General features: G+C 36.8%; 1 protein-coding gene across 3 annotated transcripts in view; it reads left to right on the plus strand.

The window, feature by feature from the left end:
* PARPBP (PARP1 binding protein) overlaps window positions 1-22,630 on the plus strand; it is a 52,930-nt gene that overhangs the window by 13,387 nt on the left and 16,913 nt on the right. For all 3 annotated transcript variants that reach the window (XM_082784480.1, XM_082784481.1, XM_082784482.1), the window contains exons 6-7: window positions 219-373; window positions 18,981-19,164. In XM_082784480.1, coding sequence (XP_082640606.1) covers window positions 219-373; window positions 18,981-19,164 — 339 coding nt within the window. The remainder of the gene's footprint in view (window positions 1-218; window positions 374-18,980; window positions 19,165-22,630) is intronic.

The raw sequence follows: 22,630 nt of genomic DNA on the forward strand, positions 1-22,630 counted from the left end.
ATTTTTATACTGCTGCACTATTTAAGCATTGATCTTGCAAATACGTATAATGAGATGTAAAAAGCTTGCTATTAAAATTCATTCTATTGATTTTGGTTTATTTCTGCTATTATCCAGCTGTATACACTGCTTGCAAATCTGTAGGAGATGATCACTTCAACATACATGCATTTTTGGATATGCCTACATTTTGTATTCCCAAATGTTTCTCCTAATAGATGGCAACATCTTTTATCCGAACTGTAGAACTTGGAGGAAAAGGCTGTGCAGCTTCATTATTTGATCCCTTAAGAGCCCATGTAAAGGGACTTTCAAACTTTGTTAACTTTATTGACAAGCTGGAAGAAATTCTTGGTGAAATCTTGGATCCAAGGTAATAGAATTTGTTGTCTTTGTCTTGTTGAGCACCTTTTATTTTTCTTGTGTGTGTCTTGGGCTGGGGAGGGGGAGATCGAAAGAAGATCTAATCATTTACTTATTTCAGAGTAAGTGTCTCAACTTTAAACATTTTTCTGAAAAGAAAGTTTAATTTTGAAAAGCAAATGGGGTAAGCTTTTAGATTTTGAGGGTGTTCCTTGTATTAAATTTTTACCTTCACATATATGTATTTGAATAGTTCCCTAATCATAATTGAATTAGAAAAATTAAGTCTTGTGGGTCTGATGAATACATACTGTTTTGCTTTTTCTTGCTCATTTATTACTTCAATTTTAACTCACTGTATTTATTCTTGTATAAAGGACTCTTCATTGCCACTCCTTTCTTTGGTAATAAGAACCGATAAATAATATTGGTTATTTAGCCGTTCTGTTCTCTTATTTTTAACTACATATGCCAAATGTAAGAACTGTTTCTTAGGGAGGTTCTTGTAAAGTTACTGGTTTTGCATGTTTCTGAAGACCTGAAGCTAGTCTTCTTGGGCAGGATTATAAATGTGAGATTAATGACATGCAAGTGGTAGTATGACGTAATTTGAATTGGTAAGTGCTGTCTATAGGACAACAACCAAAAAAAAAGAACAGTTTAAGTATTATACAAGTTAGCAACTCTTTCATTTATAATCAGTAATTTTTCTAAACAGAATCTTAGCCAACTACCTGTAATAGTTATGTGCTAAGGAAATTTTTTTGGTTAAATTGAGTCTAATCCATGCAGCCATGAAAACAATGTTGTAAGCAAACAATAGACATTATTACCATTCAGATTCCACTGATGTTGGAAGTATCTTTGTAATTTCATTTTTTTTTCAGTTTTTGTTTTAATTTTTAATGTTGCTACTTGTTTCTTTCATTTGAACATCTTGAATGCCTGAGACATGCTGTCAGTGGTGATGGTTAAAGAAAACTTCCAAGTCAACTTCTAATGTATGCTTTTTTTCTATGTTTAAATCATGTCTGGCACTATACAGTCATAAAAATGAAAAAAGGAGAAACATTTATGTACCAACTTATCTTTTAGGGTGGAAAGACCACTTTTGCAGGTTTGTGTGACTCAGCAAGGTGTAACATAAAATGCTACATTGTGTTAATTACCCATCTGTTTAAAGCATGTAAGAAAAATCAAAGTATCTGGAAAAATTGCAGTGTAACTGGAAGAATTCTCTAGAGCTTAGTAATTATTTTCTAATCCCTGTTGCTGTCCCTGCTGTCCTTTTCTTCATCATTCTAGTTCCTATTTTCATTCCATATAGGTGGTATGACAATATCTTTCACTTTAGGATATAAGTTTTGTAAATAGAAAATTCTATCATGTTCAGTAGTGTTCAGGAAATTGCATATATATGTGTAGGTGTTATTGTTTGTTTCACCGACCCAAGCATAAAAGCAGGCTGTACTATGTATTTTTTGTTCTTGTACTCTTTATGGGGTTTATAACCACAAGATGTAAAATACTACTATTGTGTTTATTTGTTTCTATATTTATGTAGTAGCTAAGTGGTTATAGAAATGTACTAATTGGTTGGCTGTCTTCAGAAGAATCTTCATTAGTCTGCTGCAGTCCTCAAAAACCGTAAGGATTACAACATTGGTGAACAAAAAGAAACCACTCAATTTTCCTGAAGTTTTCAGTAAGCCATGTGAGTGGGGACAGCCTGCATGTCCTGCCTGTGATTTTTTTTTTTTTTACAGTTGTTACAAATTCTAGAAGTACTTCTGCAAAATAAATTTCTCTACTTCTGTTTCTACTGCAGTCTGAAGAGCAGCGAAAAAAGCAACAGTGCAAAAATTTTTGTTGCTTAGTCTTTAGAAGCCAGCTCAGAAATTTGAGAGCAAACTGGGCAATCTGTCTGTGACATTGCTATTTCTTTGCTGTAAATGTTAGCCAAGCTACAAAATTAGGTCTTGGTATTTTCTATGCTACAAGAAACATGCAGTATTTTTGGCTGTTTACTTAATAATTTGAAGTCTGTTACTTCACTGTTTGAGCTTGTTAAAGTGGAAACCCTATGAAACTTGAACTTCTGTAAAATACAGAGTAGCCAAATAAATGCTGAGTTGATTGTGGAACACAATCTGTCAAAAAGACTTTCTTCATCTGCTTGAGTCATGTTCTTTCTTTTAAAACCTAGAAATTTAGTTGAGAGTGTTGGACATTGATGGGATGTGCTTAAGAATATTTTGAATGTGGAAGATATGGTGCAACCAATTGTCTGCTAATCTATGGAGAATAACAAATGTTCTCATGCTCAAGTCTTTCATCTAAGAAAGAAAGTGAACAGTAGATGAGATGAAAGCTGTAGGATAGTGGAAATCTAATGAAACTTATTTGATTCAAGTGTGGCACAAAGTTTAAGCAGACCTGTTAGCCACAGAAATGCAAAGATTCAACGAATTTCAGTAGTTTTGAGGAATGTGCAACGAGCAGAACAAGCATTCTTATAAATCTCTGGAATGTTGAAATAGTTGAAGTTTGCCTCTCCTCTTCAGTTGTGTAAGATCAGAAGAAATTACAAATACTTCAAAAATCAGTAGCATGAACAGTCCTTAAAGTTTGGGGGTGCTCTAATACTTGTAACCCTAAAACTATTTATAAATTCTGTACATAGACTTGGGCAACGCTCACGAAGTATATTATGCAAGATCTCCATTTACTTGTTCTTGTCTCTTGACAAGAAATGTATCAATGTTGTGTTTGGAATTGAAGTAGATGATTTTACACCTGGTGATCTTGAGCCTCATTTATGATGGTATAAACAAAAGACTGCAGTACTCATCCATCATTCTAGAAATCCTTTTCTTTTAGACCAATAATGCTTCTTGCTTCCCGAAAGAACTTTTTCTATTTCTGGAATGACATTTTTCAAGGTCATAAAAGCTGTGTGTAACTTATGCTTTTCCATGACTCAGTTTAGTCTTATTTGTTGCTGTGATTTTTGCTTCGTATGCATGTGTGTCTATATAAATATACATATATACTAGTTTTATGGAGTAGCACAGTTGGTAGGCAGTAGAGTTTTCTTCTTGAATCGGGCCCTGACTTCGTTGTAAGAGTACTGGCCACTAGGTGACACTATTGCACAGCTCACAGTACTAGTAGTTTAAGCCTAACAGCTGTATTAAGTGTTCCATTCAACACCTTTGAGTGAGCGTGATACTTTGGAGAGGGTCTTCGGTTCAGGCCCAAAAATAGTCTTCTACAGTGGATTTTAGAAGTTATACACTTCTACTTGACCATGCTTGTGAATTAGTGCATTGAGCTGTCTGGTAGTAGGGAAAATGCTATTACTCCAGTTGCTTTTGTGAAACTGTGATTGTAGCTGTAGGTACAGTAGTATTTTAGGCTAGAAAGCACATGAGACTTGATCTGATCTTGTTCTGAATGTTTGGATTAATTGGTTAGCATTCACACAGCCCTAGAGTTTTGTGTTCTAAAGTTGCTGGAAAACTGTAAGCATGTGCAAAGCAGTGTCTATAAGACTCTTTAAACTTAAGATTGTAAAATAATTCAGGTTGGAAGGAACACCAGGAAGTTTTTGATCCAACATCCTGCTCAAAGCAGAGTCAATTATGAGGTCAGCCTAGGATAATCAAGGCGTTATCCAGTCAGGCTTTGAAAACGTCCAAGGACAGACACGGCAGCATCTTTCTTGGCAACCTGTTCCACTACTTGAGTGTCCTCATGGTGACTTTTTTCTTCCCTGAAACCAGTTGGGACCTGTCTGGTTTCAGTTTGTGCCTGTTCTCTCTTTTCTGTCTGCTGACAGCCAACATGAAGAGCCTGGCTTCATCTTCTTGATTACTTTCTTGTAGGTATCAGAAGGCTATTAGTAGATTCCCCTGAAGCCTTTTTCTTCTCCAGACTGAACAAGCTGTTCCCTTAGCTTCTCTTCATAGGGCATGTCTCCCTGACCATCTTGGCAGCTCTCTGCTGAATTTACTCCAGTTTATCAATGTCTTTCCTGGACTGGGGGGCCAAAAATTGGATGCAGTATTCTAAATTCGGTCCAATAAGTGCTGATTAGAGAAGGATAATCACATTCTTCAGACTACTGGCTACGCTACTGTTGATGCAGCCAAGGATACTGTTGGCCTTCTTTGCTGCCAAGGCACACTCCTGGCTTGTTTAGCTTGCTGAACATGCACCAAGACTCCCAACTTCTTTTCCACGGAGCTGCTGCTCAGCCAGTATCATTGCAAGGACTTATCCCTTTATATGACTTTGTATTTCCTGTTTTGTATTTTGTATGGTTCCTGTCACCCCTTTCTTCCAGTCTACCTAGGTATATCTGCATGGCAGCTCTTCCCTCAAGCATGTTGACTGTTCCACCCAATTTGGTGTCATCTGTAAATGTGATGAGCGTATAGTTCATCACCACCTCTAGGCCACTGACAAATATAAGTACATATATTTTTAAATAAAAAAGCAGGTTCTGGGTTAGCCCCCTATGGTGTTTCACAGAATGTGTTAACTACTGCTCTCAGTCCATTTCACTCATCTAGTCTGTTCATTCAGACTTTAACTTCCAAACTTGTCTATCTATTCAGTCTGCAATATCTAAAGTCGCGTATGGCAGTACTGTCTGACAGTGAAAGCCTTCCTCTAGGCAAAGGAAGAAGGGTGAATGGCATTTACCTTGTTTGTAAAACCAGTAATTTTATAACTGGGAGCAAGCTGATTTAAAATCCATGCCTATACTTACCAGTCACCACCTTTTCCTTCATGTACTCAAAAATGACTTCCAAGAAGTCTTGCTCCATGCTTTTTTTTTTTTTTTTTTTTTTTTTTAAGAACCTTTTCCTAACACTCAGCCTGACCTTCCTCTGTTGCAGTTCCATGCTCTTGCTGTCACTAGAGAGCAGAGCTCAGCACCTGCCCCTCCACTCCCCTTGTGAGGGAGCTGCAGGCTGCTATCAGGCTTCCCCTCAGCCTCCTCTGCTCTGGGCTGAACAAACCAAGTGGCTTCAGCCACCCCTCATGCATCTTGTTCTCTAGACCCTTCACCATTTTTATAGCCTTCATTTTTACACTCTCTAACAGTTGAATCCAATTGGACCCCTTAAAATTACAAACAGCAGGTAGAGCAGCAAATATTGTGCAAGTTTGGGATGGGTTGGGAATTTATTATTAGCACAGTCATGGTCTTCCATCTCAGGGCCCTAGGGATTTCAGAGCACATCACTGATATTGGAGACTCTTAATGCTTTTTAAGAGTCTTTGCTTTGTCTATCTGCCTATTTGTGAGGTGACCATCCTCATCAACTAATGGACCTCCTTTTGCTTTTAACATACTTTAAAAAGCCCTTTTTACTGCCCCTCACAATACTGGCCACTCTTAATTCCATTTGAGCTTTGGTTACACAAATTTTCTCCCTACAATGACAAACAGCGCCTCTGTAGTCCTCCCCTGTTGCCTGACCTTGCTTCCAGTGGACACTTTCTTTTTCCCTATAAGCTCCAGAAGATCCCTGCTCAGCCAAGCTGACCACCTGCTTGCTTGCCTTTTGCAATTTTTGGATTGTCTGTTCCTGTGCTCTTAAAGGGTGGTACTTAAAAAGCAACCAGCACTGATGGTCCTTGAAAAGTAGTTTCCCAGGGGACCTTACCAACTATTTCCCTGAGCAGCCTAAATTTTGCTCTCCCCATATGCAGGGCTGAAGTTTTGGTGGCAGTTTTCCTTCCATCACCAAGGATTTTCAGCTCTACAACTTCATGGTCACTGTGGCCAAGACAGCCACCAATCACCACTTCACCCCTGAGACCCTCCCTCTTTACAAACAAATCTAGGAGGGCACCTTTTCTAGTTGACTTCCTTAGTACCTGTACTAAGAAGTTACAATCAACGTGTTTTAGGAATCTCCTGGATCTTTTTCTACCAGCTATGCAGTATTCTCAGTTTTGATGTCACCCATAAGGACAAAGGCTTCTGATTAAAAGGTCTCTCTTAATTCCTTAAAAAATAATTTATTGATGTTGTCATCCTGGCTGTGTGGCCTATGGTAGACTCCCGCAATGACATCTGCTTTTTTTGCTTTTTCCTTAATCCTTACTCTGAGGCTCTCAACCATGTTAATGAGAGCTGCAAGCTCCATACAGTCCAGCCCCTGCATTACAATGCCACCCGCCTGCCTTGCCTGTTCTGTTCATGCTTTCTGAAGAGCCTGTAACCATCCACTGTAACACATCAGTCACAGGACTCTTCCCACCAGTTTTTGCATATGCCAATGATGTAGCTCTGGGACTGAGCCAAGATTTCTAGCTCCTCTTGCTTGTTCATCATGCTGTGTATGTTGTTGTTGAAACACTTCAAATGTACTTTGTTGTTGCCAGCACCTCGTGGAGCAGGCTGAAGGATCTCACTAGCATGTAGTCCCTCAGATTTTGGCATGCCATTCCATAGCTTAGCACTGGCAAACTGGGTTTTATCCCTTTTCCCCTTCAAATCTCTTTTAAAACTCTATTAATCATCCTAGTTAACTTCTGGGCAAAAATCCTTTTTTTTTTTTTTTTTTTTTTTCCCCTCTGAGAAAGGTGCAACCCATCAGGTGCCAGCAGGCCTGGCATCATTTACACACCATCCTATGATCAAGAAACCCAAAATTCTGCTGATGACACCAGCCTCCAAGCCACATATTGATCAGCTGAGTCTGTCTGTTCCTTTGAATATTGTTCCCTGCTACTGGAAGGATAGAGGAAAACCCTACCTGTGCCTCAGTCCTTTAAACAATAGCCCTAAGGCCCTGAAGTCCCTTTTTCATTGTCCTTGGACCTCTCTTTGCTACTTTTTCACTGCCAACGTGAAAAACCAATAATGGATAATAATTGGAGTGCAGTAGCAGGCTAGTGAAGTTCCAATTACGTCTCTTACCTGGGAGGCAGTGGATTTCCCTATGGTTTGGGCCCAGTTGGCGTATAGCTAGGGCCTAGGTAGGGTTTTGATAGCAGGAATAGGCTGACTTGCCCTAGGTGACCCTTCCAACCTGGATTGACCTTTGTCCATGTCATTGTTTGCCCATCCATCAAGTTCCAGAGCCTCATACCTGTTGTATGGGTGCCTGGGAATGTGAGGTAGGCAAGGAGGGGGTTTGCTTGCCTCACCGAGCAGAAACCTGCTTCTATGCCCCCTGTCTCATAGGTCCTCTCCTTCTGCTTGGTGACAAGAGGGTAGGGGATCCTTCATTACTTGTGTTGTCACTGGCCGATGCACCCGTTTCTGGGATGGTAGAGTATGATTCTACCAGTTCTCTTCTTCTGACTCCCTGATGTTCCTCAGCCTACCCACCTTCTCCTGAACCTCTGGCCGAGCAGTTCTACCTGAGCAAACTTCCCACAGGTGTACTCACTGCTGCCATCAGACACTGGCCCACCCTGCAGCCTGAGGCCTGGAGGGCTGCGTGTTCCCTCGGGAGCTCTGTTCGGGTTCCTGTGTTGGCTCCCTAGGGTTGCCTATTGTACACGTAGGGGTGGCCACTGCTACTCCTGGTCCTGCCACGCCTCAAGCTGCTCTCATGAGGGCTGCCAGCTCCTGGAGGGTCTCTGCGCTCCCCTAGGGTTTCCCTAGCTCAGGAAACCTCCCTGTGCACTGCGAACTCCTGCTCTGTTGCGGAATGTGCCTGCACTGGAGCTGATTGCCTTGGTGATCTGTCTGCTGTTGTAAAATCATCTGCTTTTCAGTACGTCCCATTCTCTTTGTTCAGTGCGTTAAAGCAAAATTTCAGTAGAAGCTCCTTTAACGTTGCTTGTAAGTCTCAGCTCAAGCTGAGCTTTGGCTTTCCTGACACCATCCTTATATACCCAGGTACTGTTTCTAAATTCTTTCTTTGTAACCTGTCCTTATTTCAGCATTCTGTGCAAAGCCTTTTTACACTGGAGCTCTGTCATAGGTTCACTGTTTAGCCACACTGGTCTACTGGTAGTTCTGCATAGTTTCCTAAGTATAGTGATGGACTGTTCCTGTTCTTGTAATACACTGTCTTTAATGAAATATCAGCTTAATCTCAGCTGTCTCACATGGGAGTCCACATACCAGTTCACTGAGTAAGCTGAAGTCTGCTCCCCTAAAGCAATGCCCTATACTCTGCTGCTAGCCTTCCTTATTACCTCGGCATCTTGAACTCTGCTATGTCATGATAGCTACAGCCAAGGCTGTCACTGATTTTTTGCATCCCTGGTCACTTCCTCGTTGTTAGTGAATAGTGTACCCAGCTGTGTAACTGGGGTTGGCCCATTAGTACCTTCACCCAGAAGTTATCCCAGACACCCTCTAGAAATCTTGACTTCTTGCATCCTACTGTGATGTTCTTCGAGCAGATGTCCAGGGTGGCGTTGAAGTTCCCCACAAAAATCAGGGTCTGTGACACAGAGTCCTCTGAGAGTTGCTTTAATAATACTTTGCCTATTTTCTAACATTGATTGGTTGATCAGTACCAAAACGATTACGCTGACACACTTACTAGTCTCTCTTCTGATCCAAATTCACAAGCTCTCAACCAGTCTCTTGTCTGTCCCATGGAAGAGGTCCTCCATTCTTCTGAGCTGCTCCTGCATAAAAAGGGCACTCTCTGACCTAGTCTTTCCTACCTGTATTTCTGAAGAGCTTGTATTCATCTTTTGCAGCACTCCAGCTGTCAGTCTCACCAATGAAGTTGTAGTTCTGTAACCACATTTGGAGCTTGTATTCTTCCTAACTTGTTATTCGATGTTTAACTGAGTGAATCTTTTTACACTGTATAGAGTATTTGCAAAGTGAAAGACTAATAACTTAGATGCTCTAACCTTCTTAGTGTCTTAATTTATAGAACAATTGAAAATGTATATCTTGGTCTATAAATCTTTACAGTGAAAGTTACATATATAATGACACAAATTAGACTATATCACCATTCTACCATGTTAATAAACATTGTGCTTGTAATTTAATTAAAAATATTATTGCATTGTAAAGAAATAGTAAAACATCAGAAAGGCTTATGTAAGAAAAAGAAATTATAAGAACAAAACTTAGGTTTCAATCGGACTCTTGAAATATTTTCCCTGAAAATTCCTGCCACTTAGTCTAATGTGTTTCAAGATAATTTTGAAGCAAATTCTGCTTTACTCAAGAATTTAACTTCATAATGGAAATACTGATATATTTTGTCTTCTGTAATTCATTTCAACCTAATATTGAGAATGTTTTAGATTTTTTTTTTCAAGAAAACAGAAAAAAAAATTTACAAATCAGTTCAAACATTCTTTCAAGGGCAAGTCTGACTCATGACGTCACAGTGGAAGTGTGGTATCTTAAGTGCTCCAATTGTACGATACTATTATTGGGATTTAATTAAATCATGATTACTGTAATCTGCTGTCCTTTAACTTCATAATTCATGCTGGTGCTGGAGAATACACAGATCATTATGTCCTAGATGTAGAAGTTCAAGTATATTCCCATGATTAAAGTGAAGACACGTAGACTGTGGTTCTATGGCACTTGTATCAGTACTGGACTTCACTGAAGGAACTTGCTGTTATGGCATGATAGAGATAATAAACTGTTCATCTGTTTCCCTGGCTTTCTTTTAATCCAGATTTGAGAACTAATATGGCAGCTTCCTGCCCGTAATTCCAATCCTGATAACTTTGAGAAAATTGCAGGAAATTGTGATTACATATTACATATGTGATTACATATATTATCCAACTGTAAAGTTGGATATATTGTGGTGGAACAATGGGACTGTAACATGGAACATGCAGGGCTGCTCATCATAGTCTTATTCTGAGAAGAATACTTGTTTAGTCTTTTAGTAGCTACATCACAGGACTTGAGGAACATTGCTTGGTATGGAGAATACCCCAAATTAATCTTGGTGAGAGCAGACACTGAGAGAACACCAACTCTGTTTTTGGCAGTAAATTCTTGAGAAGGTACCAAATGTTTTAGACGGTGACACTTCCTGAGGAAGGGTTGTTTTTAGCTTGGTGGAAGATACTGAAGACAGACATTTTTGGCAATCTAGCAAAAGAGATGGTAGAAACATAGAAAAATACTAAGGAAAAGTATTTTTTTTTCTGTGCTTTTTTTTGGTGTGGATGTAATAACCTGCAAAACTCCAAAGGATTTTCACCATCGATGTAGTTCTGTATGGTTTAAAAAATTAGGTATTAAGGCATAAATGTTCATTGTTTGAGCTGAAGTTTTTAAAGTATGAGTATTTTGATATACTTCTTACTTTCTTTTACTGTTATTTTTTAAATATAGATAAGCTCACTGATAAAAACTTTATTGTTGAAAATTTGAAATCTACACTAACATGAACTGCTCTTTTTTTTAACAACATACTTAGCGAAAATGTTGGTTGGCTTTAAAGGCACAGTTACTACTCTATTAAGAGTATCTATACTTTGTATTGCTTTTTAGATTTATTTTCTACAGCTCTTCTACCCTGATAGATGAAACTCTAGTTTAAATCTTTTTTTTTTTTTGAGAATAGAATTATTTTGCTACTCTCTTCATCTAATTTACAGTTTAAATATTAGATATCTATTCAGTTCTTAAATTCTAAAGTACCTTCCTAAATCTATAATAAACAAAAAGGCTATGATTTTGCCCTCTGCCCCATGATGACTAGGTGTTTGTAATCTGTTTCAAGACACTTTTACCCACTACATAAGTTAGATAACTACATTTGTCATCTATTTTTTTCCTCTTAGAGCAGTTGAAATGAAAAAGTAAAAATGCTGAACCTAATATAATAGAATTTTGATATATTCTTTCCTGTTCTTGGAATAGGCTTCATGAGTCTGTTCTGCTTTTTATCAGATTTTGAATATTGTCCATATCCTCAACTCTTTTTTTTTTTTTTTTTTTATGTTACTTTAGTCTTTTTTCTGCAAAAGATGTATTTCCAGAAAATAAATGAAAGTGCTTCTGCATCATATTAACTTTGCACACTAGTGCCCCAGTTCTGTAAGAAGAGTTCCTGTTGATGTCATTTAGATGCTAGGTTGGCAGAGAAGCTTGTTTATTTGATAATCTCAGTAAGAGCAAAATACACAAGGCATACAGTTAGTTTTTAAATACAATTTAGCTACCTCACCATAAGAAAAGACAGTTTTAAAAAAAAAATTTAGATAATAGATAGGACTGGCACACATGATGTAAAGCAAAAGGGCATAAGCAGGCTCAGGATCTGAAAATATTTTTAATAGAAACAACCAGAGACAGAAGATATGATTTATTCAATTGTACAAATTTTACATTGTAGTTTTTATTTTTAAAACCTCCCTTTAGAAGCACTGATGCAAAGAAAACATTTCTAGCATGTGATTTATTCTTATCTTAATGTAGACATCTGTTTTTCTCTGTCTTCAGGGCAGGTGAGATGAATCCCACATGAACTGTATGCTCCTCTTTTAGTGCTAGTTCATGTTGATGATAGTAAGCCATTCCTTCTGTCAATTCTTATTAAAACTTAACCATCATAGGTATTTTATATTACACTCTGCTGAGAAGCAGGATACTAAAAATGGATAGAATTTAGAAAGTAAGAATTGTCTTATTTGAGAGCCTTGTTCACTTCTTGTATAGTTGTTCCTAAGCAGACTTTCCAAACAGTCACCTTGTCACAGGAGAATTGAGAATGGACGATGGCCTCCCAGGTTGAGAGAGCGTGTAGAGAATTGCTGGAAGAAGGAATGCAGGAGGGAACTTTTTAAGGGAATAAGGAAATATGTTAAGTTTTTGTTGTATGCTTTCCTCACTTCTGTCAGAATCTACAGAAGTGTAAGTGCTAATTTATTATTTCTGAAATTATGATCTGGAGCTGTTCATAAGAACGAATCTAATTAATCATTTAGATTACTTTTACAAGTCTTCCTGGTTAAATATTTGATGGTAAGGATCAGCAATGGTCAAAATTAGCCAACAGGTGACAGTGATCGCAGAATCACAAAATGGTTGAGATTGGAAGGGACCTCCAGAGATCATCTAGTCCAACCCCCCTGCTCAAGCAGGGTCACCTAGAGCATGCTACACAGGAGGTCAACTAATCTAAAATATATGGGAACTTGTTAATTTAAAAAATGTTAACAGAACATTAAGTCTAAAATTAAACACTTAGAGGCTTCCTGTGAAGTCTTAATTCAGTCACCTGAGATGCATATATTAACATAGTCTTGAATTGTGTGATCACATGCTTTCCCCTCTCCCTCTCACCCTTCTGTCCTAACTGTTTTGGGCACAAAATAAAAGAATTAAGTGGGACTATGTAATAGAAGGTAATGGTGTTTTTTGGGCACCTTCTTTGTTTCAACAGCTAGAATAATGCAGGCCATCAAAGAAAGGAAGGAATATTTCGATCTAGCTCCTTTCTGCTGTGGATTTACTGTGCAGTCCTGGACCAGCCATGCTGATGGTCAGTTGAGTCCACTCGGTGGAAGATCACCACTGTATCGTTGGATCTAGGCTTTGTGTCTGAAAATTCCCTGCCAGTCAGTGCAAGGTGGTTGATTCTAAAAGTTTGTTTTGTTTTAATGTTTATAATTACTCTGGATTATCTTTGGTTATTTTTATTATAGCTAAAGATAGCATTGGGTTTTCTAGTTGACATTTCTTTCAGTACATATCTTTTGAACAAAGAAATATTGTTACTCGTGAGTCTGAACAGGAAATTATGTTGCTAGGGTTTAAAACAATTGCTATTTTACAACATCTGTCATAGTATTAACTGACAGATGTCTACTGCTAACTGGGTTTGATAGAAATCCCTCCTATAATATGACTTTAAAGACCAAGGATGTGAGACTGAAGCATTGTGTTCTAGAATATTTCATGTCAGCAGCCTGTGATCTGAATGAAACATCAGAGGAATCTTGTTAGCAGGCATACTAACTGGAAGGGGACAAGGTCTCTCCAGGTCTCTATTGTCCTAGAGGAATGGCATTACTTGGTTTAATGTACCAGGTTTATTCTTGAATTCAAGGTTTTGTGTTCCTGCTTCAGAATTAAGAAGAATTAAAAGTCTTACCTTATGCTGATGCAAAAATTACCTGAATTCAGATAACTTGGTCCATGTAATTTCATATTCGAAACAAGCCTTTGCTGCCCTTCTAGCTGTTAGGAATTGCAAGATAGCTAATAGTTTTCTGTCCTATTTAGTTCATGTAAACATTTACTATCTAGTGCTACACCAGGTATTCTACAGTGTATTTAAGTTCATCAAGTATTTCAGGAAATAAAAACCTATAGAAGAGTGATGTACCAGAGTAGTTTAGCATTGGGTGTCCCCACCCACACTTCTCCCTCCTCCTCCTCCCTCCCCCTCCCCCCCCCCCAAAAAAAATAAATCTGTTTTTACCACATTTTCCTTTCAACCTCATTTTTTAGGTAAACTTTCTATTAACGTTAGTAACAATGAAGTCTTACTAGTGGATCTGGAGTTGCTCAGGTCACTTATTTTATCACTGGAAATAGAACTGTTACATTTATTGTTTAATTTATAAATTCACCTTCAAGATGATTGTTTCTTGAAATGTTTTCTGATACAATTAATTGTTGTTTCTGGTAGACAGATGATATTCTTCTACCACTGAACAGATTCTATTGGACAGTGCCCTAACCATCTCAGTCTGTACTGTAGATGGCATATATAACTTTCAGAAGAATGCCTCTCCTGCCTCTCCTGCTTAGACTGGCCTGACTGTACATTTTGAAGCTATAAGACTTGGTCAGTTAGGGCTTTCTGTAGTACGCTGTAAGATATTTATGAAATAGCACCAAAAAAGTAGATTCAACATTTTATAAATGTATAAATGTATTCAAGATTTTAACAAGAAGAAACTCACAACATAATGTTTTTTGCTATATCATATCCTGATGTAAAATGGTGTAAGCTATGGCACAGTGTTTCAGTAACTAATCCACACACATTAGATCAGCATTTTATGTCTTGGCCTATTTATATAAATTCTAATTGAAGTATGAATAAACTTTTCCTCTTCTTTGCTCCAGTTAGTTCTGTGTATATCAGATGGGGAACTGGAACTCTTTCCTGGAAAAGAAGAAGGAATATGGGGAGAAAAAGAGATTAAATGAACTTTACTTCTAATAGCAAATATCCTTAGTTGGCATTGGGCAGTAGAAGCAAAAAAATAAACATAGAAGATGTTTTTATCACAATTTTTTTTCCTTAGAGGAAAAAATGCAAGGTAATCAAGAGTAACATATTACACATAGCATTAAAATTAAGGAAATGATTATCTTAAGTAGTCCAATGTTGTTATATATAGAATAATATATATTTCTTTTTCTTCCAGCATCTATATACATGTATATATATATATATGCACACCCATAACGTATATATTACATATGCACACACACAAGCACACATGCAAAATTTGTGGAACTGATACGGATATCCTCAAGATTTCTATAGGCAGAAGGGTCTGAACCTGGCTTTCAAAGGCAGCTTTGGTCAATCACTTCACCTGCTTGTTTGTCCTAGAGTTGTAGGCTCCATGCAGTATTGATGGAACAGATGCTACTCAATTAGTACAATGCTTTTTTCATTTGAGGGTATTATTTTGGAAAGTGTCAGTTTAGTGCTGAGGGAAATAAAACAGTTTGGCAAGAAGCATCGGGAGACTTGGCTAGAGTTCTTGTATGCATCTCTGAGGCAGAACTTTCTTCAGCAATGCTCTCTTCTTACCTCTTGACAACTTGCACTGAATGATTTTTTTTTTCCTCTTGAACTTTTCATTCTCTTGTGGTTAGACTGAACTGTGTTTTTTGGAGCAGAGGTACACCACCATCTTTTTTCCTTTTCTCTCTCTCTTTTATTTTTGTAAACTATCCTTTTTAAGATCTGGATGGTTCTTGACCCGTGTGCAGAGAAACTTCACATGGTGACTTTCCTTTGGCTAAGTGCATACGTTGTGCTTGAACTTCTGGAAAGCAAAAGTTTATCTGTTTAACCAAGCCTGCAAATCTAATGTGAACTGAATAATCTTTAATCTGTAAAAGTTCAAGCTGAGAATTGTGTAGAAATATCTGTTTCTGACCTGGAGAAAAGCCAAAAATGTTTCACATTAACTTCAGGGCTTCCAAGTTATTTACCAGGAGTCTTGTTAAGCCAGAATAATCCAAAACAGCAAGGTCTCTGGCACCATTCCCTCCATGTATTTTAACAGAAATCAATATAAACAAACTGGTTTTCCTCTGGTTTAGTCCTTGTTCTTCTCAAGCCCAACCCACTTATTTTATATTTTGGATCATGAATCTAGACAGGCAGAATTTCATTTGATGGAGGTGCTCCCAGCACGAAGAGGAATTCTAGAATTCCACTTCAGAATTTAATGTGTAGAAAACATAGTTGTCTTTGAGTTTGCAAGGTATCCTTTTAGGAGAATTAAGCAGGAGCTAATAAGCGTGGAGGAAGTTGAAAAGTTAGCCATCACCTCACTCTTGGCAAGGGCATGCAGAGTATCAAAGGTGTTGGCATTGCTTTGTGGTTTTTGGCAGAGGTGTGGTTTGCAGCATCATAGATGTATCTACAATTTCTACCACAGGTGCCAATAGTAGTTCAGACTTCAGGATGTATGAATAAATATGGAGTCATTTTGTACAGCCCATGGTATAGTAAAACCAAAACTGTCTGACCTAGATAATGTTAGGCTACACTTAATACGGTGCATTTCTACTTTGATTTGGACTGTAAACCTAACTCTTAAAAATAAATAAATAAAACTAAAACTTTCGTAAGTCTTTTGTTGAAGGCAAGATTTAATGGCCTATATTTTTCATTAGGTTTGGCCATAGTATACAATTATTAGATGTAAAGTAGCTAATGTTTCTTTAATTCCAAAAAAAGAAACTGTAGGTTATTTGGAAAAGGAAGATGGATTACTGCAATAGATCTTGAAGTAGAGAGACTGTAGAGGAAAAAATCGTAGAGCAGAGTTCAGAATGAACAGAATTGCTTTTGGTGCCTGACATACTTCGGTTTTACAAAACTGGTTTAAAAAAAAAAAACAACACAACACACACACACACAAAAACCTTCTGACAGGAAATCAGTCTCATAACTGAACTTAGCATCACAAACATCTCTAACTTCATTGGAAAGTTTTTGTCACAAATGTGACTGGAATGCTGGTTTTTTTGCTTGTTTTCATTACATTTTTTGAGAGTCACTGCTGTCACTGAAGAGAATTTACATGTTTTTAAGGATATAAAATTTGAATATACTTCTTCAAAAGAAGGATTCACAAGCACAGGGTCTTGTTTCCAACAGCGATAATAAATTAAATGCCCTGTAAGGACAAAGCACACGTATATGACACTTTTCCTGAGCGCTGTCTCAATCTCTAATTTCAGTTCAGGTATCTTCTGAACACAGTCTTCTGCCTGTTTTTTTCTGGGAATGAGATTTTTAAAGAATGAATCCTTTGGGCCTCTTGTTATGATGTTATTTCTTCCTTTTTATTACGTGTGTATCAGCTGGTGCTCAAGGGTGAAAGTAACTCTGTAAATGAAAAAGTAAAAGGACAGGGAATCAATGAACACATAAATTAGAGATAAAATAAAGTACAGAGTACCAGATACTGAAAAGGTTGAGAAAACAAACAGAAAGGGAATGAAATCAAAAACCAAGTGTCATGGGAAAATAATGAAGCCCTTAGATATAGGGGATATTAAACAGAAGATAAATGATTGCTTAGTGGGTTGAGGGGAATCTTTATTATAATCAACTTTGTCAGACCGGATGATGTGTTCCTGTTTTGAGTAGGCTGTAGAATTGATGATAAAGTTTCCAAACAGCAAGCAACTTCAAAGAGCTTTGGGAAAGAGATGCATTAGGGTGTAGGTGAGCTGATGATTCTTGCATTGCTTTTTATTTGCCCAAACTCAAGTAATGGTAAAAACATAGTCTCTCACTTAATTTGAATGTTTTACACCTCTGGAGATCTTTTTAGATTTTTTGAAACATTAATTTAATGTTTGAGTTTTGTTGTAATCAATGATTAAAATATAGTCATCATTAGTGTAATTACTGGAAAAAATTAAGCTTTAAGCTCAAGAGATTTAATCTGTCTTTCACTTCCTTATTATCTAATTAAAGTAGTCAAGACAAATTTGGTGTCTTTATATTGTTTGTGATCTCTGAGACAGGATCTGTCATCCCCAACTCATTTGCTTAGCCTGCTTCATAGGCATCATTCGTGGTAGTGGAATCCTATCTTCATATCTCTATATGGCTTTTGCACCTATTCACTACACTTTACACTTGCACACTGAACAATTCACGACTCCTAACACTTAGATTTTCCATTCTTATGATGTGACTGACTATACTCACTCTTGTTGATTTATTAAGTTTGAGCAGTATTGTTCAGGGCAGCACTTCCAATACCTGAGAGGAAAGATGTGCTTATAAATGGCCAGTGAAGTTCTTGGAATTATAACTGCTTTTCCTCATTCACCAAGTCAGAGATAATTCAAGGCACACTCTTACAAGAGCCTTGGATCCCGTAGCCATTCTGTAGACTCCAAGATCTTTGGGTATTCTTGTGATTATTCCAGAACTGTTTTTTTTTTTTTTTTGTCGTTTGTTTGTTTTTTGCATACTCAGGATAATACATGTATGCTTTACCTGGGAGCCTGCTATATTTCCATTGTTATAGACATTGTTATATGTCTTGCAAGTCTGAAGACCGAAACATGGTGAAGTTCTCTCTATACTGCCTATTGGATCATCCTCTGTTAATAGCTCAAGAGTTTTGATGGAGAGACCTGGTAGTTCTAATCCAAAAGCAATCCCCAAAGTAGTCTATGCATGCAGTGTGGATGGTTCAAGCTACAGGACAATGAAATAACAAGGAACAGTCTCAACCTATAGTATAGGTGTACTCATAAGATGAGAAGGTGTTTTCCAAAAGAATTGTTGAAATACAGCTCCTATATCCATCATATTAAATTATTTGTATTTTTGATGTTGGATATTGCATAATTAAAATAGTACATTATTTTCTGTAGGTATTTTTTCTCTTGATGAAAAAGAGGATTAATATTGTATGCATTATGGCAAAAAATAATGTTCATCTAGTCTAATTACTATCTACTTAAATGTAATTGAAAGCATGTTGATGTTTTAGAGCACTTCCATGAAGCACAAAACTCTCAAAAACATAATATGATGTTAAATTGGAATCTATGTTCCAGCGAATCATTTTGTTCACACTTAACAGTTTATGAGCAAAACAGAAATTGTAGGTTTAAAGAAAGTACTTTTCTTTGAACTTCATGGAAAAGTTAGTTTTGTATTGCAGCTCAGAGTATTACAAATGCTGAATTCATTACCTTTTCTTATAATCTCTATTTTTCTTAAGCAAGCTATTATGTGTTGGACAATACTACTACACTGCTGTTTGATTTAAAAGATCAAAGCTGTTCTCTGAAGAGTTTTGATTAACTGTGAAGACTGGCTATGTTCAACACTAATAGGTATACTAAAGTGCTGCCAAGATTAATGTGGAGATGACCTCGTGCCTATTTTCAGAATCGCAGGGGGGCGAATTCTGTCAACAGTGAAGATGCATTTGATAAAAGGCCGAAGCAATGGGGATCCTTTCTGTCAGGCAGTAGAGGAAGTTGTACAAGATTTGGATTTGAAGATTAAAAATATTATCGATTCACAACATGAAGTCTTGACTGCCAGCACCACTGGAGTTAGTCCAACACGGGTAATGGGACTTCTTTTGTTCTTCTTACTATTTAACTTTACAAGAAAGCAAATGTCCGTCTCCTGTTTTGTTTCTTTTTATTTTTAAAAGACTTTTATATAGAACATTATCTCTTTTCCTGGTCATTTCTTCTGCGCTGTGGTTTTTAAATTCCTGAAAGACTTATACTTAAGGATTACGGTGTGGATTTCAAAAAGATGTTTTATTTAAACTTCCTACATCAAAATTGTAAATCAAGTACTCTTCAAAATTTAATTTGTTCTTGCAGCAGTTCTGAATGTAAATACTTATAACTATTAAATTTCACTGAAATTTAAAGGCAGTAGAGCTATTATGTTTCCAGGCAAAAACAGTGCTAATGAAAGTGTAATTAAGATTTGAGAACATGTCAATAATTTTGATTAAAATACACAGATTTTAATTAGCTCAGAGTCAAGTATTATTAACGGTAAGAAACTTAAAATAAGGTTAAATACCTTATTTTCTGTACTTTGTATCAACTCAGGTTTATATTAGAATATTTTTTTAATGAAGATGTCAACTACCTGTATTTTATATAACGGTTACTCAAAATATTGTTTAACATCATGTATTTTTGTCTAGGAAACTTTTTGAAACTTCTGGACTTTTTGATTGTGTGTATATTCTTAGTATGCTTTGTATTGTCAAATCACTGGAATTACCCCACAGTAACAGGATTTCTAACAGATTTTTATCAGACTCCCCAATATGCTTTTGCTTCTTAGTAAGAAATAAAATAGCCAGAGACTAGTGAGTAGTTCAATTGGTTTAAATATGTATTTCCACTGAACAGCATCCTCATTTTTCTGAATCTATCATTTCCCATTTTCCCTTTGGTGTCTTTGTGTTTTTCTCTATCTGTGTGATCTGAAAAATTGACCGCCATATTATTTCTCTTTGTCTTCACCTGACTACCTGGATGCTTGATAAATTTTTCTGAAAAGGATTTGGGTTGTATGGCTGTTCTGATAAGACTTCATTTCTTCAGAAAGATTTACCAACAATACCAAAAGTGGTTCATGTTTCTTATTGTTCTGCATAGGTCAAGTTTGTAGTCTAATAAGTGTGTAGAATTGTTTACCAGTATCCTTGTAGGGGCAGAAGATAGATGATTGTATCCTGATGCCAGGAAACATGGAATTACTTAATTCCATTAAGAACAGAATGAAGCTAACATTTTCACAAAATGGGCAACTGCGGGCAGCTTATGAACTTTATGTTAATGTGAGTCTGTGGTTTTATGTTGAAATTTTTCACAATTGTTGGAACAATCTATCTGCTTGTGAATGGGAAGATTCTACTATAGCTCTTCTCTGTGAAGAAACTTGAGTATACAACAGAGGATGATGGGCTTTAAGCTAATCTTTTTCACCATATTCACCACAGTATATCTGTATGCAACATACATGTAGTATAACTGAGAGCTGTCACAGATGACTGTGGTCTGGATATGACCGGTATGCTGGTTGGCTTGAGAAATCTAGTATTCTCTCGAAGCATAGACAAAAGTTAAGCTATTATATCAAATTGCAGACTTTATTGGAGCTTTCTGTAGATGGACATTGTACTAATATAGATTGCCATTGTTGATTTTGAAATGAAAATTTTCCTTAAGTTTTCCAAATGAATTTGAGCCATATAGGAAAACTGGAACATCTGTATAGTTTCATTAAGATCTCAGGACAGCAAAGATTAATACTCTCTGCTGAGCTTTCTATATACCGTTTTGTTTTGTTTAACAAGAATGTTACAATTTTCACAAAACTCATTCTGTATTCAGAATAAGTTATTTTTTTGATTGGGTATTTTTTTTGTATATCAGAGGTTGACTTATTACTTTGAGAACAAATTACATCAGTGCTCAGTTTTCCTGCATATATCTGTTTTATAAGAACGTAGAGCTATAGAAAAAGTCAGTATTTCATGCAGAACGAAGCACAACTTTGTGTTGAAGCCTTCATAAGTGACTAATAGGAATTGTGATTAATTTCTTCCTGAAAAACTCACTGCTGCAAATGGAATCCAGTTGGCATTTCTGGAACTAGACAGAATAGTCTGAAGTAGATAACTGTTACTACCCTTGAAAGATGAATAATAATTTTATTGAAAAATATTTTGAACCATGATTTTTAATAACAAACAAGATTTTTGTGGCAGAGAATGTTGTTTTGCCTAAAGTTCTATTGTATTTGGACAATTGAATTTTAGTCCATGGTAAGTATACCAAGCTATTGTTGTAGTACAACGTGAGATTTTTGAAGGTCATCATTTGGCAGTTAGGAGGTTATGCTATACTCTCAAGATTATTATTATATTTTCTTTGTGTATAATCAGTCAAGCTGATTCCAAACTCATACTTTTTTTATAAAGACAAATTTACCATGACACTCATGACATTTTATAAAAATCTGTGATGTGGTGATGTAATGAAGAAGTTCAGAATAAATTTTGAGGAAATTAAATGTTACTGAAATAAGCCAAATTTGAAAAACCAAGTATAACAACCATTTCTGTAATTGCTATTTCTAGCTATTGATTATAACTTATAGTAACTGACTGACATGTGTTGCTATGGTTTCTTGAAAGCTACATACATAATTGATGTAATCAAATAGGCAGAGAAATAGAATTTGATCTTTTCAAGACTGTGTTTAAAAGCAGTTAACTGATTAGATAAATGCAGTTTGTTGCCTGTCCTGTCCTGAACAAAGTCAGGCTACTATATGTTTCTGTGTATTGGTAAATAAGAAAGCCAGTAGTTTTTAAAACCTACTACTGTGTATTTAGCACTAAATTTCCTTACAGAACTCCTAGAAATTTTAAAGAGAAGTGCTGCAAACGTGCAATTCTTGCAGTCCCATTGTGGCTATGAAGTTCTATATCTACCGGCTGTAGTGTTGAACACTTCCAGATGTGGATTATTATTTTCTTTAAGGACTTCTTGATTCTTGTGGAAAACTGAGGAATTCATTCTGTTCCAAACAATAGGGGATTGTGCCTCTTGTCAAATCTTGGTGGAAATCTCACTTTTAACCAACTACTTTTGCAGATTCAGTTACAGGAGCTGGACTTCTCTAGTAAGTTTGTGTGCCCCACAGCACTCAAATTGGTTGTGAGGAAATAATACATTAATTTCTGCTGTATGGTTTCATTACAGATTTGAAAATTTGTGTGACATGCTCTTCAGTGTATGCCTCCAGCTGGCAATGACCTAAACTCTAATAGTTGCTTGGGATGAAGGAGAATCTTCCCTGTAGTCAGGTTACTCCATAAATGCTTCCTGGGAAAGGGGAGGAGATCACAGAATCACAGAATCGTCTAGGTTGGAAGAGACCTCCATGATCACAGAGTCCAACCTCTGACCTAACACTAACCAGACTTCCACTAAACCATATCACTAAGCTCTACATCTAAACGTCTTTTAAAGACCTCCAGGGATGGTGAG

This window comes from Aythya marila (assembly GCF_965140915.1).
Source record: "Aythya marila genome assembly, chromosome: 1".
NCBI lineage: Eukaryota > Metazoa > Chordata > Aves > Anseriformes > Anatidae > Aythya > Aythya marila.